This window comes from Podarcis muralis, chromosome 13 (assembly GCF_964188315.1).
Source record: "Podarcis muralis chromosome 13, rPodMur119.hap1.1, whole genome shotgun sequence".
NCBI lineage: Eukaryota > Metazoa > Chordata > Lepidosauria > Squamata > Lacertidae > Podarcis > Podarcis muralis.
Window position 1 is genome coordinate 31,760,828 of NC_135667.1, and position 18,267 is coordinate 31,779,094.

An 18,267-nucleotide genomic window follows, 5' to 3' on the forward strand; every position below is an offset into this window, starting at 1 on the left:
CAAACTTCTAGCTCTTGATCAGGACTTTTTGTATGCTGCAAATCTGGAAGATCACAGAAGAGAAATGCAGGTTGTGTAGAGGGTATAGAAATTCAGTTTTTTGAGAATCTCAAGTTTCATTTTTAAAATGCAGCTGTCTAGGTCTTTATGGATTTTAAGATATACACGGAAATATGTGGGTAATGGCTGAGGAAATATTTGCAACCAGAGATAGCTGAAAAAGATTTGCAAGAGTGGAGACTGGTGCATCAATGACCTCACCCCTCCTGTTTCTAGCAAAAGCAAAAGCAAACCATGAAAATGTCCTCCATTTGCATGATTTATACATGTTGCAGAAGTCAACTTTTCTTGGCACAGAATCTGAATTTCCTGACAGCAGGTCCCCACCCCCCTTCAGAGTGGAGTAAACTCAGCCCTGCTTGTGGCTCCAGGGACAGCCTTGACAAAGTGTGTGGCTAACGCCTGGCAAAATCTCTGTGACCAAAAGCCAAGCAGAGGCCTGAGAAGCATTCCAATGGTCAGGCAGCTCTTTCCCCTCTTTGCGCTCATGGTAAGCAGAATAAATTATGCAAATCAATGAATCACCAGTTGGATCACATTTCTCCAGGGCTGAAAACATCCTCACTGAATTCCAATTTGTTTCCAGGTATAATTCAAAGCACTGGTCTCATAAGAGGAGCCCTGTGGGATGATACCAAATGCCCATGTAGTCCAGCATCTTGTTCTTGGAGCGGCCAACTAGATGCATTTGGGAAACCAGTATTCAGAGACATACTGCCTCTAATAGCACAGGTAGCCATTATCCTTTATGAACTTGTCTACGCCAGTGGTTCCCAATTAGCTAAATACCCAGGACCCCTTATTTTTCAAAACCCAAGCCACGGACCCCCAACTTTTGAAAGTTTTGAAAACTCTTATGGTAGTTACCTCTGCATTTATTTTTTTTGGAACAAAATGTGGGGTAGCTCCTAACAAGCAAAGAATTTTAGGTATACTAAAAAAAACAGACTAGGTCTGAGCATTATCTGGTTTTCAACATCGTGATTTATCAGCAGTTAAGCACCACATTATTCTGATATATCACAATGTCTGAAATTGCAGATCAGGCATGGGGATGAGGGAAGTAGCAGTCAAGGAGATCGTGTGGGTCGGGTGCCTGCAGATCAGGTGTGGGGATGAGGGAAGGGGCAGCTGTGGAGATCAGATGGGTGGGGGGAGGAGAGGAAGCAGAGTCACCTCCACTGCATGGTTTGAGTGGGAGGGGATTGGGGTACATCAAACCGCAGTCAAGGGGGCAGTCAGCAGAGGCAGCCAGCAGTGGAAGCCAGTGAAGACGCACTGTCTGCTGTGGCTGCTGCTGCTGCTTTCCTACTGAGAAAAGCTGCTCCACCTCAGCACCAGGGGAAGGTAGTATCATGGTAAGGCAGCTCAGAGCAGCCACGTTATCAGCCGAGATCATCGCGGGATATCGGCAGTGCCTTGAAATCAGCTGCCCTGCTCTCCCTCGCAGAAGGAGCAATATACTGCTGAATATTGCCAGGTCAAAATCATTGTCGCCGTGTGATTTCAAAACTGATTTGGGCCAATATATTGAAAAATCACACAGCGCTAAAATCTGTGATATTGCTATGCAAAAAATAACAAACAAACAAAAAATAGTTGGGAGGGGGGAGGCAAGGGGGGAGGCGGTGGACTAACTGGGTGTGTTCCGTGGATCTCCAGGGGTCCCGGGACTCAAAATTGGGAACCACTGGTCTACACCATTCAAGTTGGTGGCCATATTTACATCTTGTGGTAGCAAATGCCATAGTTTAACTATGCACTATGTAAAGCAGTACAGTCGTACCTTGGAAGTCGAACGGAACCCGTTCCCGAAGTCCGTTCGACTTCCAAAACGTTCGGAAACCAAAGTGCAGCTTCTGATTGGCTGCAGGAAGCTCCTGCAGCAACTGGAAGTCACGCAAACCACGTCAGACGTTCGGCTTCCAAAAATAGTTCACAAACTCACTTCCAGGTTTGCAACGTTTGGGAGCCAAAATGTTCAAGTACTAAGCTGTTCGAAAAGCTAGGTACGACTGTACTTCCTTTTGTCCCTTCTGAATCTTCCCCCATTTAGCTTTGGTAGACTCCAGGTTCTAGTATTACGAGAGAGGGAGAAAAACTTCTCCCTCTCTACTATATCCACACCTTACATACTTTTATACACCTCTGTTATATCCTCACTTACTCGCCTTTTTTCTTAACTAAAAAGTCCCAGATGTTGTGACCATTTCTCATAAGGGAGTTGTTCCAATCCTATGATGATTTAGGTTGCCGCTTTCTGAACCTTTTCCAGGTCTACAATATCCTTCTGGAGGTGAAGCAATCAGAACTGAATACAGTATTTGAAGTGCAGTCACACCATAGATTTGTATACTGGCATTATGATATTAGCAGTTTTATTTTCAGTCCCCTTCATAATTATCTCCAACACAGATTTCACCTTTTTCACCATTATCCCCTAGGAAATTGGTCCCTTCTAGGAGATCGAATGTCTCTTCCTCAGAGTGATTCCTTCCTTCCCAGAGAGCCTCACTCCTATTTTGTGTTCATCGCAAACAGCAGTGTTTCCATTCTGCTACAATTCAGTTTCCACGGAAACCTATGTTATTTGTCTCATTATTCAATATGGCTGTAATCAATTTAAATGGAATGGAAAAGTAAAAAACTATGCAGAAAATAATGTTGATTACTTATATAACATTTACAGACCTAAAATACAATCAAAGTGAATACCACTCATATTCACTTGTGTTATTTCCATTCCTGACCTCCGACGAACATGCACACTGGCAAATTTTTGCTCCCATTTCCATATCTGAGGGAATTATCCGACATCCATTCCCTGGCTACCACTGCCATGTTCCCAAAGGCTTCATACGCCAACCCCTGCCTCTCTCAACTTCTACATTTTATCACCATTGAGGAACAAACGTTTTTCCCAAGGACCAAGAGCATATTGCATGGAGAAAACATTCATGAGTTCTACCCAGTTGCAAGATAGTCATACATGTAAGATTCAGTACAATGCTCTGCATACCCCGCACACCTCAGTTGGCTTTCTACCTGCCTGCTCTATATTTATTGAATTAATTTACTTTGAGCTTGAGATCTGTTAGGTAAAAAAGAGGGGGGCTAGTATGCCCTGGCCTCTTCACCTGATTCCAAATTCATTTGTCCCTGGAGTGCCCCTCTTGTTTATATGCAGCCCCCATGTCACTAGTATGCCTTAGATTGAATGCATTGTTTTACTTATTATTTAAAGTCCAATCATAGAGTGGTATATAAAAGTGTTAAATAATAGGTAACTACATACACATGGGATGCGGGTGGCGCTGTGGTCTAAACCACTGAGCCTAGGGTTTGCCGATGGGAAGGTCGGCGGTTCGGGGTGAGCTCCTGCTGCTCAGTCCCAGCTTTTGCCAACCTAGCAGTTCAAAAGCACGTCAAAGTGCAGGTAGATAAATAGGTAAACGGGAAGGTAAACGGGAAGGTAAACGGAGTTTCCATGCGCTGCTCTGGTTTCACCAGAAGCGGCTTAGTCATGCTGGCCACATGACCCGGAAAAACTGTCTGCGGACAAACATTGGCTCCCTCGGCCAGTAAAGCGAGATGAGCGCCGCGACCCCAGAGTTGTTCACCACTGGACTTAACTGCCAGGCGTCCTTTACCTTTACATACACATTCACTTATTATTTATATAAGTCACAGTACTGTACTTTTTTGGGCCCAGAAATTTCCTTAAAATTTAGTGATCTCCTTAAAATAGAAGCTTTGGGGTACATCTTATATACATTTACCTAGGAATAAGTCTAACTGAATTCAGCAGGATTTGCTTCTTAAAAGACATACACAGGATTCCATTGTCAGTTCCTTTTCTATAAGCAGGTACAGGAACAGCAGTTTCACGTGAACAAAGAAACGCCAGATCAACTCCTCAAACCAAGAAATTTTGCATAAAAGAACAGAGAAAAATATTACTTTTAAAAAAATCAATCTGTGAAAAAAATAAAACGAGCAAACTTTAGATTAGAAGTGTATAAGAGAGATTAACAAATCTGGTTTCCAGTATTTCCAGCTAACATATATGCAGCCCAATGCTATTATGCATGTTAGCTCAGAAAAAAAGTCTCACCGAGTTCAATAGAGCTTCCATTAAAGTGTGTACAGTTTTGCAGCCTTAAATCAATTTTGCAATAGTAATATAAATCAATAATTTAAGGCTTACTTGGCTTATTTGCAATTCGTGTGTTGATTTCCAGTTTTATAAATTGTGCCTTTTAAAAAAAAAGTCTCAGTTTTCACTTTAGCTTTTACTTTGTTTGCCTTTAAAAAAAAACCTTAAGATATCCCCCACCCCCAAAAAGACGACACAGCATTCTGGGTTTCGAGTCATCTGAACAAATCCAGTTCAGAAGATTCACTTTACCGCATATTGGTTGCCATAAGAAGAAATGTAACACCTGGAGGGTTGACCTTTCACAGAGTAAAAAAATAAATGGTGGTGGATATTTCTGAAGAGCACAATAACTGTTGTGCGTAAATATAGATCTTTCAGGCTGATGTGACATCATAGTGGGGATATGGGTGGTTGTTTTTTTTAAAGCTTCTTTTGCAAAACTGTGCATAAATCTGCATTGCTCGGCGCTTGCCCCACACCTCTCTTCCCGTCCCACATACTACCTCTGGGGCAATTTTACAATTCTGTACAAAATACCCAAAGAGCATGCAAAAAGAGCACTTAATAATAAGTAATAATAATAATAATAATAGAAGCCAGTTGAGAAACCCTGAGTTTGCATTATCTTTCTTGTTGGCACACAAAAGCAGTCCTGCACACACTGACCCTGGAATGTCAATGGCCGTGTCTTGACTCTTAACTCAAAATGCCCTCAGTCATTCTCTTATGCCAACTGATTCGCCCACACCTTCTCCCCTCTGACTCTTAATACCCACCCCCCTTTTCCTCAGATCTCCCTCTTCCCCAGCCCCCAGCCCCGCTACACGCACACTGACACACAACTTTTAAATGCCTGCCCACTTTTGCTAATGCCTGCCTTGCCGTCCAGAGTGTTAGAAACCCCACTGTCACTGGCGAGGGGATTAAAGTCGGACTGGAGGAGAAGGGTGGGGGCGCTGACCTTATGATAGATCCCTTCGAAATAAAAGGCCACCCCTACCTTCCCGACTCTCCAGACTCCTTTCCTCTCGGAATGCCTGGGTTTGTCAATCGCCTTGGGGTTGCCAAGTTCATTTCATTGCCCAAAGTTCACCAACAGGAAGAAAGTCTCTCTTTCCAAGCCTGCGCTGGGAGTTTCGAGCAGCTGGAGGTGGGGGGCGGGGGTGGCATTTCGGCAGGCACAGGAAAAGCCCGATCGTTAATGAGGAGGAGCGGGGAAGAGTGGAAAGGAGGGGGGGGGGTGTTGAAAAAAAAAGAAAAGAAAGGGAGGAGAAGGAGGAGGAAAGGAATGGGGAGGGGGGAAACTCTCGCCTTGCAAGCAAGGGAAGGCGGTGCCCACGTTGCACATACTAACTTGTAGATCTCCAACGTCAGGGCGAGTGAAATAGGATCCCTTCAGATGCCAGAAAGGGCCTTGCCCACAAGATCCTCCCTAGATTTCATCCCTCACCGCCCACCCTCGGCCTGGGCACTGCAGTGAGAGCAAAACGGGGGGGGAAGGGGGAGCGATAAAGTCTTGTCTGCCCCGCCTGGAAGGATACCTTCCTTATTCTGAGCAATGAAGCACACGGGTCAAGGGTAAAGCTCTGCCTTCGCTTCTTACCGAGCCTCAGCCTCGGAATGTGAACGAATCATAAGAGACGAGAGCACCTCTGAGCATGTGCATTTTTTCAGCCGGGATTCGGCGTTAGAACGTTGCCCTGGAACGCCCGCGGGAATGAGATGAATGATAGTGTCTCTGGACATGTGCAATATTTTCCCCTCCCCTCCTTCACTCACACATGCTGCCTGTGTTTAGAATCGGTTTGCAGACCAAGGACAGAAAACTTGCACCGCACATTTAAGGAAACATTCCTCCCTTTAGACATACAAAATAGGCTAGACCAGATACTGCTCCTGAGCAGGTGGAAAGTGTCTTTACCTTAACACAATTAAAACGTGCACCCACCTCCCATGCTTCTGGAAACAGAGTGGAAGGTTTCCGGGCCAGACAAAGAGGCGAGCTGAGCCCTGAAATGTGGAGTAATTCTGAAGAAGTGTGTCTCTAACCATGTAAAGAACAAGGTAGCATTGAAGGAACACAACTTGGCTTCCAATTTGGAGGGCACTTCCTTTGCAAATTAAGCAACTGGCAGAAAGGATGCACTTCAGTTTAAAGTACCGAATGTTGCTGATATTTACTGTGTTTTTATCCTTACTGATATTTTGATAGCTTAGGTTTTGCTGTATTTAAGGCTATAAAGTTCAGTATTTTATTCTGGTTGCACTCAGCCTTGGGATCGTTTTCAATGAAGGGCACTTTAGAAATACTGTATTTGGAATAGATGCATTTTGCCTCAGGCTAATCTCTTTCATAGGGTGTATCCGCAAGCACATCTTAATAACACTTCTGGCATTACAATGCTTCAGGTGAAAAGGTTGGGGGGAAGAGTTAAAGAATGCAAGGGTGTGATCTTTGCTTAGTTTTTGCTTAGGTAGGGAATGTGTGTTTGGCAGTAATATTTCAGATTGCTCATATGGTCATTAAATGCTCCTCCATGCAAAGAAACCCACAAAAGCTTCCTGCACATACTCTCATTTGGACAGAACAAAGTAAGGAAAAGGTCAGGCTCAATCTCTTTTCCCTGACATAATGTTCTATGTGGAGTGTGTGTGTGTGTGTGTGAAGTGTATATATATATATATATATATATGCATGTGCAATTGCTTGAGTCCTCAGCTACTGTTGTACTGCTCACACTCTGGTTTAACTGAGGTTTACCAGCTCTGTCAAACTAGGGTGGGGTATAAAAATATCTTCCTGGGGTGTGTGCTCAGCATATAAGGAGGAAAACCACATTACTGAAACTTTAAACTTTTTAACTATTTTAGCTTAGTCTGATGCTGCGGGACTGATATAGGAGAAAAACTGAAGCGAAGAGAGAAACAGAACTTTTAACAACCTTTTTCAAAAAATGGGCCTATTTCTGTTGGTTCTTTCAGGTTACAGACAAAACTCTTTGTTCTTACAGCTTTTCCAGATTAAAGCACTCACTTGAAAGCTCCTGTATTTTCACACTGATAGAAGCTGGTCCAGCTAATTATATTGCCAGGTACTGCCAAATGGCACAAAGGCATTGGAATGGCAAATTTTAAATACGTACATGATTTGCTCAGCCAAGTGAGATATTGATTTAGTTTCCCCCAATTTTGGCATTTTCCTTTCATCTGTGTGTTTGTACTGTAACAGCTCCCATGAATGTTGAGATACAGAATAAAATTGGGCATATAAATTCAGGGCAGAATTCTATGTTTCAAAATGGGCTTGTTCTTTCCACATGTAAAACACATTCATTGGAAACAGCAAAAACAAATACTTGCAGGAAAAGCCTATGTGACGAAGATACCAACAAATTTGAAACTACATGACTTTGAAACAAGGCTGTGGAGCCCTGCTAATTAGCTGAACTATCCTAAACCACAGAGCCTAGGGCTTGCCGATCAGAAGGTCGGCAGTTTGAATCCCCGTAACGGGGTGAGCTCCTGTTGCTCGGTCCCTGCTCCTGCCAATCTAGCAGTTCAAAACCACGTCAAAGTGCAAGTAGATAAATAGGTACCACTATTTATCGGGAAGGTAAACGACGTTTCCGTGCACTGCTCTGGTTCGCCAGAAGCGGCTTAGTCATGCTAGCCACATGACCCGGAAGCTGTACGCCGGCTCCCTCGGCCAATAAAGCTAGATGAGTGCCGCAACCCCAGAGTCATCCGCGACTGGACCTAACGGTCAGGGGTCCCTTTACCTTTATCCTAACTTGGGAGGAACAGATCAGAGAGCCCACCGCCATATCTGAAGTCCCGCAAGCTTGCATCATCCAGGATGGAAGTTGGGGGGAATTCTCCCCCCAATGACCGGTCCTAATCTCCCCTTCTCTGGCAGACAGAAATAAATCTACACACTATCCTTCCCTTTTCCCAGCCATGTATGTCAGTTAATTATATTGGACGCAAAGCAACAAGTGCCACCTCCATGCTTCCTAGAAATGTTTGGCTGCTGGAAAGAGAGTACACTGGACTAGACGGACCATGATCTGATCCCAGGAAGGCGATTTCTATGTTCTTGTGAGCATGAGGAACCTACAGCCATCCAGAGTGTTACCTGACTCCCAACTTCCATCAGCCCCTCTCAGCATGGCTGATGAGTCAGGGATGATAAGGGATGTAGACCAGCATCATTTACAGGGCCACCAGTTAACCCATTCCAGCTATATAAACACCCCTCTCTACATCAAGGGAAACCTTTGAGCCCATGCCCTGATGTTCCTGGACTGCAACTTCCATCAACCCCTGGCATTGACCATGCTGGCTAGGGCTGATGGGTATAGAGTCCAACAACACCTGGAGGGCCAAAACTTCCCCAACAACCTTTCCCCAACCTGGCACCCTCCAGATGTTTTGGACTACAACTCCCAACACTTAGAAGTTGTAGCCCACTGGCTGGAGTTGATGGAAATTATAGTCCAAAACATCTGGAGCGCCCTGGGATGGCAAAGGCTTGTCTTTAAGCATGAGTCTGCATAAGCAACCAGCAGGCTAATTTGCGTAAGGTTCTCAAACTCTGCAATTCTATAATTCTAAACAAAAGCAGGGGTGGAGATGGTGGAATTTTTAAGTTGTGTGACAGCTGAAGTGACAAGCAGAAGCTATGCCCTACATGTAGATTGGTGATTACTGGAGTGGGGGGCATCTTTTGTTATGCAAAGCAACCAGCAGGACTGAGTTTGAGGCAGAAAAAACAGCATAAACTCTTTCTCTTCCTATTTTCCCACTGAAAATCCTCTCTGACCCTGCTGCTTTTAGATGGGTATGGTGGTAGATGGCACCAGAACCTGCCCGCACAATGTGCTCCAATGTGTCCACAGTTGCATTTACTTCCCTTTTCCAGATTTTCCCTGGATTGGGGAAAAACCAGTTTACTGTTGAAAAACTGCAGGCTGCTCACTGGATACAGAGAATGCCATGTGAACAATGCCTTGGGGGAAAATCCAGCTCAGAATCTATATCAAACTCCTGTGTGGATGAGGCCTAAGACAATGGAAGGCAGGCAAAGTTATTATCAATATTTGTTCAATTAGCAGCGATTAGACCTGCTTAAAGGCAAGGTGCTGATGACCTGTTCAGGGTTAAGCGTCAGACTCTATCTAGATCTCTCCTCTTCCCTCCTCTAACAATCTGCAGCTGTTTCAGCTGGACTGGGGAAGCTGTCCCTCTCTAACCAAGTCTGTTTCTAGGTTTCATGCACACTAGCTTTGGCTCCTGGGAGAGTACACATAATTTGTGGCTATAATTTATCCTCTAGGAAAAAGGATTTCCCAGGCTTTTGTGGGGGACGTAAGGAAGGATATGTGGTTGGCTACTTCCCCAATTTCTTTTATTTTATTCTGTAGGCCTGCAGTTTGCCTAGCTTCATTATAGATCCCAGGACAGGCACCTTTACTGCACCTTGCCAACAGTTTCCTTGATCACCTGTTTATTGGAGCATGATTGCCAGTACTATATAGATTAACAGAAAGAAATGATCTTGCTTCTCCCTCCCCCTTCTTCTTTTCCGAGTCTGTGCAAATATAGAACCTTTCTCTTCCATAGCCTGCCTGGTGTCAGCTGCTCTCCAAATCGCCTGCCAATCATCCTCTCCCCCCTGCCTTTTTGGCTCATACTCTTTTCCATTACCACCATTTACCTTGTGCTGATCTCTCTCCTGCCTCTCTTTCTCTTTTCCTGTTTCCACCATTTTCCTTGGCAGCAGCCGCCTTCGGCATCGAAGCCAACCTACCTTTAAGCTGCATTAAAGGCCTAGTACATATACAGTGATACCTCTGGTTACGAACTTAATTCGTTCTGGAGGTTCGTTCTTAACCTGAAACCATTCTTAAACTGAGGTACCACTTTAGCTAATGGGGCCACCTGCTGCTGCCACACCGCCACCGCACGATTTCTGTTCTCATCCTGAGGTAAAGTTCTTAACCTGAGGTACTACTTCTGGGTTAGCGGAGTCTGTAACCCGAAGTGTTTGTAACCCGAGGTGTTTGTAACCTGAGGTACCACTATACTAGGAAATTGGATGGAATGACTGTCTGACTGACTGACAGCCAGTACAGTTGCAACTGATCAAGGCAGCAGGGCTAAAAAACAAACCAGTGCCTCTCAGTTTTGCATAACTAATAACTTTGTGGAACTCTGAGCTTTTGGTCACATAAAACATGACTTGACATGGGTGAGCTATCTCTCTCCCCCCCCCCCCCCCATCCAGTTGCAAATGGCACTTAAACAGATTATGCTACCGTTCCAGGCAAGTGTTAATTTCTCCAAAGTGAGATGCTTGGGTTCAAGTTGGGCTAATAAACCATATCCTCTTACTTGGAAATCCTTCGCTTCAATCCCAGATTAGAGAGTTGGGGTGCGATGGGGGTGGGGATAAGAGATGCTTTTATTAAGGCACTCTGCACATGCTCTTCTCTAATATTACAAGTTCTTGTGTTTTTCTTCTGGCACTGAAAACAGGTTTCAAGTTTGTTCTAGCTGTATGATCTGACCACATCGTATTTGCTAGAGAGGATAAGATATGTGTAGGGCACTATACAATAGTATAGGTGAATTGTACAGTATGTTTCTTTCTACACAGTGTTGCAGTATAGCAGGAGTGGCAACAACTGATTGAAGTATGGAGAACAGCTGGAAAATGGTTTATCTGCAGCAGTGGATACAAGAGCAGAAGCCTTAAGTATTCCCTTTACAAGCCTGAAAAACTTTATCTAGAGATGAAAATTAAACCCTGGTGACAGACCTCTCAGATAAGGTTAGGGCAATTTTTGCAGGATGCCCTCTTTTTTTCTTTTCACCAGCCATTTACAGTGCAAGCCAAATAATATTTATTCAGAAATAAGTTCAAATAATGTTTACTGAGAAATAGGTCCCACTGGACTTCTAAGGAGTTTACTCCCCACCCAGTTAAGTGTGTTCAGGATTTCACTGTCCGTCTTCTAATAGTTAAATCCTTTACAGATTTCAAATAGGCAGAGGAAGAGAAGTGTGACATAGGGTTTTTCATACTAGCAATTTTCTCTGGTATTGGGAGTTCGTTTGTTCATCCCAAACTGTGGCATTCCCATGGTGCCCCATGTGCTGGAAAGACTTCCACTACAATTGCTGCAAAATAATTTTAGGGGCGAACTTACAGTTGCACGACTGCCTCACCTGGGATAATAAAGGAATGTTTGCTGGTACTGTTGATGACTGTGCGTAATCCCTCCTCTCCCCTCCACCACTATTTTGTTCTGAAAGAGTGAAACTGACAACACTCCCCACCATTCACCACAGTAGACAAACTGACCCATGGCACTGGCATCCATTTCATCAGGATTCTCCAGTCTTGCACTAAGGCAGCAGTGGCGGGAGTGGGGGGGGGGGGGGAAGCCTTATCATTTTCACCATGTGTACATCAGCACTGGCATGCAGTGATTAACAAGTGCTGGTGAAATCGACAGTGCTTCTCCCTATCTCTGCACAGTGATTAGAGAAGCCTGGGTAAAACCAATAAAACTTGACAGTTTCCCTGGGGGTTCTGAAGGCTAGAGAAGGGAGGGTATCTTGTCAATTTCATCTATGTCCAGAAAAACAAGGAAAAGTCTTGTGGCACCTGAAAAGATTCTGGGCTGTTTTGGCTGCAAAAGAGCAACATAGTTATTATCCTGCTGTAAATCTAAGTCTGGATATGAGTTTGTGATGCTGGAGCAACAAGGGAGAAGCTCCATGTTGACAACAGCTTGCTGCGTCATCTTTTTATGTTGTCCTGCCCTCAAGATATTTCTCTCTCACACTCTCTGGGATGCTTTTAATAGTGTTACACCAAACCCCTACAACAGGCATAGGCAAACTCCGGCCCTCCAGATGTTTGGGACTACAATTCCCATCATCCCTAGCTAACAGAACCAGTGGTCAGGGATGATGGGAATTGTAGTCCCAAACATCTGGAGGGCCAGAGTTCACCTATGCCTGCCCTACAACCTTAGACCTGCAATCTTCAACTGGTTGGCTTGGGGCCCACTCACTGGGTTGCGGCTTAACCTAAGGTGGGTCACAATAGAAGCACAACCACAACCATCACACAAATATATGCTAAAAACAATAATTAAGAAATAGGGCCCCAATCACATCTGTGGGCTAGTGGTGGGTCCTTTGTCTGAAAAGCCTTAGACTGTGGAGAATATAGTGCTACTTTATTCCTTGTAGGTGTTGGGCTGTTTTTGCCTGCAGAATTCAGCCAGCCCCTCAGCCTCATCTTTAATAAAGGGGTCTCTGACCTTTTGGGGCCCATGGGCACATTTGTGAGAGGCTTCTTACCAGCCTAATTTCAGAATGGAGACTGGTGTGAGAGAGGACCCTGTGGGCACCAGGGAAGGCCTCTGCTTCTGCATGTTTGTCATTTATCTGATCTATAGGGTTCCTTCTTTCCTCATCTCGGACCTTCTTAAAGCACTGCAGAATCCCAACCCTCCTCTTTTTGCTCCATTCCCAGCTCAGGCCTCGAGGTGTTGCAGATCCACACATGGGGGCTGGATAGCTGTGTGGCCCTTACTTCTTAACTGTCACCATTATGCAATCAGATCCTGGAGTTCCAGGGAGGCTGCTTCACTGTTTGAGTGCAAGTGTTAATATAGGCAAATACAGCTGTGTTTTTTGAAAGGGGGGGGCCAAAAGAGAGAGAGGCCTAGTGCAGATGGAGATGGAGAGAGCTAACTGTCCTTCCAAAGGACTGCTTTCGTCTTTGCAAAGGAACTGGATAGTGTGCAATTGCCATTGAATATTGCTTGTGTTAGGATAGCATTAGTGGGGGGGGGGGGTTCAGTGGTTTTTTGGTAAGTGTGTTGTTGTTGTCATCTGGAAGTAACTTCAGCAAGAACTTTAAATTGTCCAGATGCTGAATTCTGGGACCAGTAATAATTTTGGAACGCAAGTACAAAGAATTGTAGAATACACAGGCACTGGATATGCCTTTGTGTTTGATCTGATCTGCTTGTAATTAGAAAGGCTGAAGGTTAAAAGACATATTCTAGGCATATTAATATCTTTTTGGCTGTTCACTCCCAGGCCAGGTTGCACAGCGATTAACATTTTATTTTCTTCTTTTCTTACCTTCTTTGGTTTCTCGTGGTGCGAAACATGCTTCTCTTGAGTAGGTGACACCGACCGGCTCCTTCTTCCCGCAATGAAAGAGCCACCTCCGGAATGGCGCGATGTCTTCTGGAGGCAAATGGGAAGTTGGGGCAGGCGATGGATGAGGATGGAGGGATGGGAAAGGAGCAGAAAAGAAAAGAAAATAAGAGCAAATAGGAAGAACAGTCCCCCTTGCTGGATCTTGGCTTGATGGTTTAGAATAACCTCTTTCACCTCAGATGTCTCCAATGACATTATTTTTGCACAGCAGGTTGCAAGACCCAGGTTCCTCAAAGGCATCAGAGCTCATTTTCAGCCAGTGGGGCTATGAACTAATTTTAGGGCACTTCCAGACAGACTGTTTAGTGAACATTGGTCCTGATATATTTGTAGGGAATTCAGACAGCATTGGCTATTTAATGAACCTTCCTTCTGATTTGTTTGTAGGGAGGCTGGACGATGCTGCCTCAAAGCAAGTGTTACCCCACACTTTCCACTGCATTTTCCCTGTCACTTTCCTTACTGCAAAAAGTCTGGTCCTGTGAGGAAGCAGGTTTATTGCAAAAGAGCTCCAAATCAGCTAATTAGAGGTACCAGTCAGCTACTCTGAAGATCAGGGAAGTGGGACTCTGGGTGAGGGTGCTTAACCCTTCCCCCTCCATGCTCTTTCTTTCCCCAAGGGAAACAGCACACACTGAGGGCCCCTCCAGAGTGCTGTTTTATTGTTTGTGACAACACATTTGTGACATAATGATAGTGCATTAGTAGTGGATTAATTATGCTTTATTAGTTGTTTTGCTGTGCTTCCCCAAAGCTACCACATTTACCGCAATATGGAGGAGTTGTTCCACAACCAAAGACGGACAAAAAAACCCCAAAACGTTTGTGGTCATGGTTATAGGATTCCAGCAGGAAGTTACAGGAAATGTGTCGATTGGAAATGAAGCAGTATGGCTGCCCCAAAACTTCTGCAGGCACAAGCAGTATTGAAAGCGGGATCTCATATAACCGCCATGACAGCATCACGAGCACAAATCATCAGGAATGTGTAATAAAAAGGACGCCTGGAGGGGTCCTGAAACGGCTGTTCACTCCTAATGCTGTTCTTCTTCTTTTTTCCATCTGATGAGGTGAATGGGAGCACAATTTATATTGGGGGTGGGGAGGAATGGGATGGAAGAGTTAAGAACACTCTCTCCAAGAGTGCCGGTCCCCTATCCTGATCTTCAAAGCAATTGCCTGGGGCTGCTAATTACTACCAAATTAAAATGAGAAGTTCTAATTACATCACGTCTAGTTTGGCCCTCAGTTCCCTGGTCTAAACTTCTGGATCAGAGGCAGATCTACTAAGAGGGAAAATAAGGTGGCAGATTTTGAGTAGCAGAGTGAGACAGATATGACCCCTGATATGTGGTCCACTAGCAATTCTTCTGAATAAGCTTAATTGAAACTGATGGGAGCTACACACACACACACACACACACACACACTCCAGCTTCTGTATATATTTCAACCAGATGAGTGCTAGAGAACTTCCTGGCAGATTTAGTGGGAGGTGTGGGTGCCATTTGGATTTTCTGCCTAAGCTTCCAAACAGTGTTAAAGCCAGCATCCATAGGCAGTAGTCCAAGGTGCCTTCTGCCAGGACTCAACAATTTGTGCAAGTTAACCTGCTGACAAGGAAAGCCTTTTCTTTAGCCCCAGTGAAATGGCGTCTCTCTGCCCAAACTTGGGACTGCACTTCCTTTTGCTATCACTTCTCAGATTCCATCTCCCTGGCTTGGAAACTTAATCTATTGCTGGGGCTGAGCCCAGGCTCCAGGTGTGCCCTGGGTGCGGCTTCTGCGTACCTACCTCACTGGGCTGTCAAAAAGACAAAGAAGATAAGCGATTGCAAAAGCAAATTTGCTCACTGCTATATAAACAGTTATTAATACTAAAGATGAAAAAATGAAAATGAAATCGTGTTGCTGTCTCCTGCCAACCACAAGAAAAGCTCTCAAGGTTGGCAAACAGCCAAACCTTTGCTTCAGGTAATCAGCAAAGCAGTGCACATCACCATGATTAACAAAAAGCAGGGTGTGGAGTTCTCTAGTTTGGCTTTGAGGAAGGGGCTGGTGTTATTAATCACTGAAGGTGGCAGTGCTGATAAATGCTCATGACTTTCTGATAGCTCTAGTTCCTGTCAGCTTGCCTTGGGCCCTTCCCTTCCCACCTTCTGTTTGGGGCACCCAATGAACCAGAGTCATCTCAGCATTTGACATTCCTGGGTGCTGCTGTGGGTGTCGCCTCACTATCAAATACATATTTGCATAAATAGGCTGTAGCCTCTTTCTTTAAAACATGCACACAGACAGCACCTCCTGTAAAATGTCAACATTTGTCACATCTCTTTGGGATGAGAAGCAACTCAAAGATTCAAGCATTCAACACATAGATCTGCCGATTCACTGAAATTATTCTGGTTGCTTCAGCCCATGCAAATCCATTTGGACACTATCAGGCGGAGGGTCTTTTCTGTGGTGGGACCCAGCCTTTGGAATCAACTCCTCCTAGACATCAGACAAGCACTGACCCTGACTGGTTTTAGGAGCTTCTGAAAGACTCATTATTTTCTTAGGCATTTGCTGCCATTACTTCCTAGCTTTCAGTATTTGTAGAGTTGCACGCCATCTCAATCTCCGAGCGATGCAAGATTCCAGGGGCTCCAGGTGGCTTACCCACATGATTAGGGCAGCCATGATTTTTTACTTACAGATCTGCCCCATTCCATTGGAAAGCCAGAGCTGGAGTACCCCACAATGGGAGGAAAAATGTGCTTTAAATGTATGGTTGATGCACACTTAAGGCAAGAGGCAAACACGAAGGATGCAGAGTGGTGGTGATTCAGGTAGATGAATATGGCTGGAACGGGAATGTAAATGCATCCCGATCTACCAGAGGTGAATCAGGTTTTGCAGTCTCCATGCAACTTATGCTGCCCAAAACCTGTTGGACAAAATACATGTGTGTGTACTATCACTGGAAGCAAAGCCTTTATATTATTTAAAAAACCCTATTGTTTAGCCTCGCTACATAGGGTTGAAGCGATTTAGGGCTTTATAGGTCAGTCAAAACCATTTACTGTCAACTAATAGTCCAGCACCTGCAACCTTTCCTTTAAAACCAGGTGCCATTGGCCATGGCTTCTGCTGTAGCTGCAACCCCATTGCTCTCCTTTGTTTGGAATAGGGGGTGTCTCTCTTCTTCATTGTTTCATTTGCTATTTTGTGAGTGAACACCTGGGTGCACCTGAAAACCGAAGACAGAGTCAGACCACTGGGCCAGCTAGTCCAGTGCTGCTTACTTGGGTGGTGACTTTCCACACTGAAGTCAGTGTATGTTTAGAACGGTATACAGCATTCTTCCCCAGCACCACTGACTGACAAATCTTCCATCCTCTAGGTGCCAGGGATTGAACCAGGGGTATTGAACCAGGGGTATTTTATAAACAAAGTGTTTCTTTACCATGCTTTTGGATTTGGAATAAAACTATCTATTTTTTGTTGTTGCTCAATCCTAGCACCTACTCTGTGCTTTTGGGTTTTGATGATGACAAGGGACTCACCATTTTATTGAAGTGGTACTTGCAGTAGCCACAGTATTTCACATTGTCGACTTCCAAGACTTCTTCTTCACACAGGAGCCCAGCCATCTGAGCACTGAAATGTAGAAACAAGATGGTTGTGTGAGCCGAGCCCAGGGCAGAGGGACCAGAGCAGCCAGGTTCCCCCCCTCTTTCTGCACCAAGCGCAGAAGCTTATTGCTCTCCTGCTCTATTGTTAGCTTCTCAGAATGGGCAAATAAAACCATTAAGATAAATGATCTACTCTGTGGGTGAGGAACCTCAGGCTCAAGGGCCAAACCCCTCTATCTGGTCCTTGGGACTCTCCTCAGGCCTCAGGCCTCTGCAGCCACATCCCCTACTTCAAGGAGGGTATGAAGTAGGGGTGGTGAGAAGTGTGGCCTGGGGAGAAGTGAGTCCCAAGGGCCAGACAGAGAGGGCTGGGGGCCACATTTGGCCCCCAGGCCTGAGGTTCCCTACTCCTGGTCTGTATGGTTTGAGTTCATGTGTGGATGGTGATCTAGACAAACCTTTGGATAAATGGCACATCCAAAGCTCAGTTCTTTGAAGTGTTATGATTGCTGGGGTGAGGGAACAGATATTTATTTTTGTGCATTATTTATTTCTTTAGGGGGAGAAAACATCAAGACATCAACAATATGTCCATGTGGCTCTCATAAAATAGTATGTGAAAAATGTTTAAAATGGATTGAAGAGGGAAGATAAGGCAGGAAGGAAGGCAACTGAGAAGGTTCAAAGTTTCAGCAGGAAGCAACCAAAGAATCTGTGAAGTCCCTCATCGTAACTCACTCACGCAGGCTTATCTCATGACTATGAATCCAAAACTGACGTGACAAAATTGGTGGGTTTGGAAACAGGGACCAGGGAGGAAGGAAGTGACCATTAAACAGACACAATCATGGACTCACCAGGTGACATGGAAGGCTTGCCGACAGCCGTGACGGTTGCAAGTCATGCAAGCTCCAGAGGCTGCTTTGCTCTCCCTGCCCTGCTCTTCACAGATGTAGCAAGTCTGCAACAATAGGAGGCACAACATAGACGGTGTGCATTACACACTGTGGTGAGCATACTGTGAGAGCCAAAATAATAATAAAAATGTACCTGATTGTTTTGGGGGCGACAGCAACTTGTCAGCAGATAAATTTAAAAAGCATAGGAGAGCACAGGAGATGGGGAAATAAAAATAGGACAGTCCTCTCTGGAAGAGGCAGAAATGGGATGCTGAGGGAAAGCA

General features: G+C 44.8%; 1 protein-coding gene across 5 annotated transcripts in view; it reads right to left on the minus strand.

Annotated features, from left to right (window-relative positions):
- Positions 1-18,267, minus strand: part of MLLT6 (MLLT6, PHD finger containing) — a 92,322-nt gene that overhangs the window by 44,478 nt on the left and 29,577 nt on the right. For 4 of the 5 annotated variants that reach the window (XM_028703940.2, XM_028703941.2, XM_028703938.2 and 1 more), the window contains exons 5-7: positions 17,942-18,045; positions 17,016-17,109; positions 13,388-13,495 (exon numbers count right to left, since the gene is read on the minus strand). In XM_028703940.2, coding sequence (XP_028559773.2) covers positions 13,388-13,495; positions 17,016-17,109; positions 17,942-18,045 — 306 coding nt within the window. The remainder of the gene's footprint in view (positions 1-13,387; positions 13,496-17,015; positions 17,110-17,941; positions 18,046-18,267) is intronic. The other variant, XM_028703939.2, reaches the window with a different exon arrangement.